The sequence below is a fragment of the Sinocyclocheilus grahami genome, unplaced genomic scaffold (genome assembly GCF_001515645.1).
Source record: "Sinocyclocheilus grahami isolate Dianchi unplaced genomic scaffold, SAMN03320097.WGS_v1.1 scaffold27.1, whole genome shotgun sequence".
NCBI lineage: Eukaryota > Metazoa > Chordata > Actinopteri > Cypriniformes > Cyprinidae > Sinocyclocheilus > Sinocyclocheilus grahami.
Genome location: NW_015505206.1, coordinates 2,852,831 through 2,860,356, shown reverse-complemented (window position 1 = coordinate 2,860,356; position 7,526 = coordinate 2,852,831). Strand labels below are relative to the sequence as shown.

General features: G+C 36.0%; 1 protein-coding gene and 1 long non-coding RNA gene across 4 annotated transcripts; one reads left to right on the top strand and one right to left on the bottom strand.

Moving 5' to 3' along the window:
• The first annotated feature begins 384 nt into the window (after nucleotides 1-384).
• LOC107568059 (uncharacterized) lies at nucleotides 385-2,376 on the top strand. The gene is made up of 2 exons (XR_001606703.1): nucleotides 385-1,444; nucleotides 2,203-2,376. It is a non-coding gene; the product is annotated as an uncharacterized lncRNA (long non-coding RNA).
• Nucleotides 1,908-6,855, bottom strand: LOC107568044 (N-alpha-acetyltransferase 60). Of its 3 annotated transcripts, none has more exons than XM_016253885.1 (7): nucleotides 6,643-6,855; nucleotides 5,793-5,908; nucleotides 5,573-5,702; nucleotides 3,369-3,465; nucleotides 3,036-3,270; nucleotides 2,707-2,889; nucleotides 1,908-2,623 (listed from the first exon to the last, which is right to left on the bottom strand). In XM_016253885.1, the coding sequence occupies exons 2-6, from the start codon at nucleotides 5,900-5,902 to the stop codon at nucleotides 2,733-2,735; spliced, it is 729 nt and encodes a 242-aa protein (XP_016109371.1). In that variant the 5' UTR covers nucleotides 5,903-5,908; nucleotides 6,643-6,855; the 3' UTR covers nucleotides 1,908-2,623; nucleotides 2,707-2,732. The 3 variants fall into 3 exon arrangements, with proteins under 3 accessions (XP_016109371.1, XP_016109386.1, XP_016109381.1); XM_016253900.1 differs by having other exon boundaries at nucleotides 5,793-5,920; nucleotides 6,644-6,855; XM_016253895.1 differs by having other exon boundaries at nucleotides 6,648-6,855.
• Nucleotides 6,856-7,526: the final 671 nt, after the last annotated feature.

Sequence of the window (7,526 nt, the reverse complement as noted above, 5' to 3'; positions counted from 1 at the left end):
GAATCGCTTGAATAATTCACGAACACATAGAAGTGTCTTTACTTTCACCTTCGTAAAAAAAAAAAAAAGTCACTTTCTTTGGATGTAACATTTCTAAAAGAATCACAGCATCACTCACCGTTAGCAAATGTGCACGAGGCTAAGAAAACAATCGTAGCTTGGTGCAGACGGTAAATGAATGGAAGAAAGAAGTTGCTTATGCTTAGCGTTTGCTGCTGGGCTCTGTCTCACTCTGAATGAGGGTCCAAAGAGGCGTGGCTAAACCGAAGCCATCCAAAATTACGTAATTAAATGACAATTACCGTAAAGCCGCAAACATTCTGAGTTTGAGATGTAAACAAAAGGTAACATAATAGGCTACTATTCAAACAAATGTTTGTACAATCTTAGTTTCTTTATTTTCTCTCTTAGGTCATCTCAAAATGCTTTTAATGCATGAATGAATAATCAATTCATAAATGAAGAACAGACAAACGGAAGGATGCAAATGGACAAGAGCAATACAACAAATAAAATTCATTTTGTTAACATAAAAAAAATCCCCTCTAGTCTACGATCCTCTCAATGAACACTAGAGGGTACTGCACAATTCAGAGACTGTCAGGTATGATTATGAAAAACATTTCAGTTAATCTTTTCAGTATTTCATGTCACCTACTGTGACATGAAGAATGTATTTGTTTTACTATAAGAGTGTAAAACATTTCCCGTTTAGATTCTTTACAAAAAAATTAACACAATGAAATGTAACCCACAACAATGTACCAGTTCACAAGAATGTAACATTAAAACAGACGGGATAATACTTGTAGGAGATTTACACACAATCTCAAACTCAAAAACACAAGGTGACAGTGGTTCTATTACTTATACTGATAACTTGCTCAAAACAGTTATTCATGCATGCAATTTTGTTTCCAAAAATTTTTTATAATAATTGTCTCAAATTGTTTTTACAGATCCAGAAATGGAAGACACAAAATTCCAAATACACGAAGGCCAATCACATATGATAAGGTTCCTTATGTAATCCCACAGAAATGTTTCTCTGTAAACAACACCTTTCGCCGATAAACCAGTGTGTTTCATCAAAGACATCATGAATGGATGGTCAAACATATTGTAAGTCACGTAATGCAGGAGTGATCTATTTTTAAATATGTTTATTTTGTGTGTAAATTCCTGATTCACAGCAACATACCGAAATTCAAGCATTTCTCTCCCCACAACATTCATTTATTTCCCCTTTAAAAGAACAGAAAGTACATTGCATGGAATGGCAGGATGCAACTCTCTAGCTAAATTAAGATGATCTGAATTTAAAAAGTTTTCGCATTTAAATTTGACAGCAACACATAATACACATTTGGGGAGACGGAGGGTTGTCTGCAACGGTGTTATTTTCCCTTCATAGCAACACTACATTCACTGCCTCTGTGCAAAGGTTATTAAAAACTTAAAACTGGGGACTAAAATATTCTTTACAAAAAAATTAACACAATGAAATGTAACCCACAACAATGTACCAGTTCACAAGAATGTAACATTAAAACAGACGGGATAATACTTGTAGATTTACACACAATCTCAAACTCAAAAACACAAGGTGACAGTGGTTCTATTACTTATACTGATAACTTGCTCAAAACAGTTATTCATGCATGCAATTTTGTTTCCAAAAATTTTTTATAATAATTGTCTCAAATTGTTTTTACAGATCCAGAAATGGAAGACACAAAATTCCAAATACACGAAGGCCAATCACATATGATAAGGTTCCTTATGTAATCCCACAGAAATGTTTCTCTGTAAACAACACCTTTCGCCGATAAACCAGTGTGTTTCATCAAAGACATCATGAATGGATGGTCAAACATATTGTAAGTCACGTAATGCAGGAGTGATCTATTTTTAAATATGTTTATTTTGTGTGTAAATTCCTGATTCACAGCAACATACCGAAATTCAAGCATTTCTCTCCCCACAACATTCATTTATTTCCCCTTTAAAAGAACAGAAAGTACATTGCATGGAATGGCAGGATGCAACTCTCTAGCTAAATTAAGATGATCTGAATTTAAAAAGTTTTCGCATTTAAATTTGACAGCAACACATAATACACATTTGGGGAGACGGAGGGTTGTCTGCAACGGTGTTATTTTCCCTTCATAGCAACACTACATTCACTGCCTCTGTGCAAAGGTTATTAAAAACTTAAAACTGGGGACTAAAATATATGCTTAGTGTCAAAGTGTTCCTGCACAAAACCAAACACTAGTGCTTGACACAGGCATGAAAGTGACTAAATGAAAAAAGTATGCATACTTCTTCCATCAAACCCTAAAATCATCTATACAGAACAGGGACAAATAAAAAAAATCTATTTATATTAAAAATCTGGATAAACAATAGAATAGTTCTACACAGCAGCAGAATTACAGGCATGAAGTGGAGAGTTTATATTAAGAGGGCAATCTACTAATGACTAGGCATATATTAATTAAAGTATATACATGTAAAATATACAAATATAATACACTGCTCGAGACCAGAGAGATCTGATATCAGTCTTCACAATTCTCTTCGGCATCTGATGTGACCCAAACAAATCAATCGCTTCCACCTGATCAATAAGACATCATTAGAGCTTAGAAGAAAATGAATGAGACATTTAAGAGTGGAAAGAGGTAGATGAGTCAGGCGTACCCTGCACTGTTGCGACCTGACGATCCTCACATTGTTCTGCTGTACTCAATGCCGCTCTTGGAAGAGATGCCCGACCACGGCAGAAAACTGCGCAGTAGATTCTGTGCTTGCCGGTAAATTCTCTGAGGAATTGAGCAGGGGCTCAGACTGGCCAGTGCCGAACCTATATGATGAATATAATCAGTGCTGAGTGAGTCAAGGAAGACTACAAGACAACTGGGAATACACACTACCGTTCAAAAGTCTGGGATTGGTAGAATTTTTTTTTTTCATGTTTTTGAAAGACGCATCTTATTATCATCAAAGCTGCATTTATTTGAAAAGGATATAAGATAGTCCATGGAGAATGTCCGCCATTGATGTAGAGGACGTAGGTGAAGCCATCCTTCAGCACTCCTCGTATAGAGTAATAATAAGGTAAATAGTGGTGCTGTTTAAAGTCTCTGTTCTCATAGAAGTGAATGGCAGTGTTATTGGTGGTGAGCACATGCAAGTAGATAGCTTTACAGTGGTCCTGTGCCGTGGTGGAGATGTGCTCCTTTAGACTGTCTAGTAACAGAGAGCCTGCAAAGAGAGAGAAAGAAATACAAGTGTCCATTCAAACTCTTTGAATACTGTTCACACAGTTTGTAAGAATAGGTGAGACAAACGTCACCTCTCACCTATTCCATGTTTTCGAAACTCCTTCACGACCCCTAAACTCAGGATGTAAGCAACTTGAGTGTCAACAGGAAAGCTGGAGGCCAAGATGTCTCCATCCTTGTGGAGAGAATTATGTGTGAAGTTAGAAACACAGATGGTTAGCTGGGATAACACTGGAATAACAAAAAGTAATGATTTGGATTTTGTTATTAGTTATTGACATATTGAGGGAGTTAAAGATTTTTCAAGGAGCTTTTTTTCTTTTTGAAAAGAAGTCTCTTATGCTAACCAAGGTTGGATTTATTTGAGCAACAATACAGCAAAAATTGCAAAATTGTAAAGTATTATTATAATTTAAAATAACTTTTTTCTATTTTAATATATATTAAAATTTAATTTACTCCTGTAATGCAAAGCGTAATTTTCAGAAGAAATTTTAGAATTATTATTATTGTTTTATTGTACATTTAAGTATATAGCAAAACTGTATATTATATTCTGTCTTTTATATGGTCTGGTCTGTGGAAAAGCATTCAAGTAACTGTACTGTTTCATTTTCACTTTGACTTTGATATGTAGTACTCATCATACATTGAAAGTGAACTAACGGTAATATCTAACTTGCATAATATAAAAGCACTCATGAACACGGCGAGTAACTGCAAGCAGATTTAGTAGGAGACATAACTGTACCATGAAGAGGTAAAATCCTTTCTAATGAGAGTCAAATCCTTTGCTACGTGCAGAAATTTAGTCTGTAACCTAATTAATCATATCAATTGGATATGTCAGATGATCTTAATTATGATCCTTCACATCAGAGCTCCAGAGGAATTATTGTTCATGGTCAAAGTCAGTTTACTCATCCAAAAATATATTATTCAATAGCATAAAACACAGTAAACAAAATCCTCTCACATATTCATAGACATTAAAGGAACAGTTCACCCAAAAATACAAATTTCCTGAAAGTTTGCTCACCCTCAGACAATCCAAAATGTAGATGAGTTTGTTTCTTCATGGGAACAGATTTGGAGAAATGTAGCATTATATCACTTGCTCACCAGTGGATCCTCTGCAGTGAATGGGTGCCGTCAGAATGAGAGACCAAACAGCTGACAAAAGCACCATAATAAACCACATGACTCCAGTCCATCAATTATTGTCTTGTGAATTGAAAATCTGTGTTTGTAAGAAACAAATCCATCATTTTGCCACTGATTTAACTTTAAAAAGTACATAACTTATATAAAGATTCCACTAGTGAAAAAGTCCAACCCTGTTGTCCCTCTCACATAAAAATCCACTGGCATATTTGATTAGAACTATTTTGGACTGTTTTCATAAGCTGTTCTTGATCTGTGCATATTTCTCTCTTGATTCAGGCGAGACAACATTTTTACTGGAGAAAAAAATATATTATGGACAGAGGACTCAGAGGCGGGCTGGACACCGCTTTGTCCACGGTGAAAGTTGATGTATTCTCTCAGCGACCAGTACAGATCAGCTCTAGGCATGACGAATCGGATATAGTCCTCTTTTGGAAGACCAAACAAAGTAGTTTCGCTTTCACAACGAAGCACACAGCGTCTTCACGACATGGCGGAATGCGGCAACAATACTACAGCGAGAATAAAAGTTATGCCTTCTTTCTTTGCGTCAACATTTGGGCGGCGTTATGCAAATCTTCCCACATCGTGACGTAGACGTGGGGGCGTGTTAGAATGAGCCGTTTTAGGTAGGCATGGCTGACTCTTAACTTTTATAAAAAATATCTCTTTGGTTTATAGACTTTAGTGTTTGCAACTTTACAGATCTTCTTTATGCACCAAGAGCTTGTAACACTCCACAGAGAAAGGAAAAATTGAAATCGCATCATATGACCCCTTTAAGATCTTAATGATTAATTGGAGTGTTGTGGATTATTGTGCTGTTTTTATCAGCTGTTTGAATTCTCTTTCTGACGGCACCCATTCACTGAAGAGGATCCACTGGTGAGCAAGTGATGTAATGTTAAACTTCTCCTAATCTGTTCCGTTGAAGAAACAAACTCATCTACATCTTGGATGGCCTGAGGGTAAGTACATTTTCAAATTTGAATTTTTGGATGAACTACTCCTTTAAGCACAGAATATGTATTGCACAATTATAACAAGCATTCTTTTATTCTGACACAGTTTTTCCTCTCTGCGTCATTGACTCAACATACATATGAAAGTTGTACCTCTTTGTGCACTTTCGTTCTGCTTTTGATTTCTGCCACAATCATCCCGACAATTCCACCTTTAAAGGTGGCAGTCAGAGAGAAGAACTTCTTATTTGATGTGATATCATGGTACCATGAGTCTGGATACCTAAAACACAAGCAAACCAATAACAGAGTGTGTTAGACTTGTACTTGACCTGTATAAAGAGATGGTTTGGTTAGATGTTTCAGCACTCACTCAATGGGAAACCACTCTCCACAGAGCACCTTTATTCTCTCTATGTCATCGTGGCAGAGTAGGCGGAGCTTTATTTCACTGAGGGCGGTGGTAGGCACCACGTCGGTCATTCACCCCTGAAAGAACAACTTAAGATGAAGAGTTCAGAAGTGCAAAACAAGCTGAACAACATGCATCTCAGTTTGAAAAGCATTACTGAGCAGTCCATTATGTGTTACAAGATTGATGGACTGGGACATTGCGGTCAGTATGTGTAAAAATCATGCCCAATGACTTGCTTTCAAAAGCTTTTAGCTACTTGTTTATTATCATCTCACTACCAGTGATGGTGTCACTTTGAGGAGAAATATAAGTGTAAACATGCTACTTTAGAGTTTGCTGTCAATTCAAATATAATCTGCAAAGAAAAACAGAACATAGTAAACGATGTTAAAGTAAATAGAAAACATGTTTGCCATAATAAATAAGCAAATGAAAAAACTGTATTGAACAAATATCACACAATTGACACTATGTCAATTACAGTAACCTAATTGTAATCTAATTAAACTACAGGAACAGAAAATTCAATTCTGTTCAGTAATTTTTATACACCCATAAAAAGCCAAAACTGAATGACAACTTCATAATCTCACAAGCTAAGTTAGCAGTCCTGCCTGTCAAAACACATACATTGATTTTACTGAGCCAACTGAAAAATAAATAATTAGAAGATTTAAAAAACATCTCTAATAGCATGATGTGGGAATGCAGTGCATTCAAATAATCAATCTGTCAGTCGCGTTTCCTTTATTTGTTTACATGCTAACAGCTACATGCAGAATTATTAGCTGGGATCTATCATTCCTAACCTGCCTAGTTTCACCGCTTGGATAAGCAGAAGGATATGCAGTCGTTTCTTTTTATTGCCGTGAAGAAGGTTCACTGCTGCGGTAGCATGGCGATAGTGTGTTCATCTGTGTCCGGAGTGGAGATGACACATTCAGAGAATCGTATTGCGCTCTGTAATGCATTAGCCTAGCTGTTAGCACTTCGACAAACTCTGGGCAGACACTTCCGGTGTTACAAAACAATTCTGTGACCGTAGCAGGCGCTGTTGTCACTGTTAACTTTAACTCGATCACACAGGCACGTTCATTAAATGTTCTTTTTTTATTATTATGCAGTAAAATAATAACAATTACAAATGCACAAACGTTACATACATTAATCCAAGGTATACTACGTTAGCTTATAAGAATCACACCATGAAAGAGTCTTTCATGCAATAGAATTATTAGAATTTCTTAAAGCGTTTACATACACATCAAAATCTTTCCTGAAAATAAAAAAGGAAGGAGTTTTCTTTGAAAATTTACATTTGTGAATGTAAAATTTGGCAAGAAATAGCGAAACTTAATAATAAATTTAAAGTGAGAAGGGCCTAGATAAAGAGAGTACCCAAAATAACAAAATTTTGGGGTTACACAGAAGTTTGAAAATAAATATTTTTTAACAAGCTGGGTATGCAGCTTCATGAAATGTTTATCGTGGCCGTAAGTCAGTCGGCTATGAAAATTAACCATGGTTCTCTTTCTAACAGTCGTTCGGTATCTCACTAAGGGAACGCCATCTTTTGGTGTATTGATTACCATTTGTATAACCACGGTTTTACTGCAAATACCATGGTTAAACTATGGTTAGTGTAGCAAAACCATGGTTAATTTGTGGTTACCATGGTTTAACTATAAATAT

Bases quoted from the DNA above. Each gene is read 5' to 3' on its own strand.
- LOC107568044 (XM_016253885.1), bottom strand. From the start codon at position 5,902: ATGACCGACGTGGTGCCTACCACCGCCCTCAGTGAAATAAAGCTCCGC. The intron at 5,703-5,792 runs GTGAGTGCTGAA...CTTGTGTTTTAG, and splicing joins GGAGAGTGGTTTCCCATTGA to GTATCCAGACTCATGGTACC. The intron at 2,890-3,035 runs ATATCCTTTTCA...CTCACTCAGCAC, and splicing joins CATTCTCCATGGACTATCTT to TGATTATATTCATCATATAG.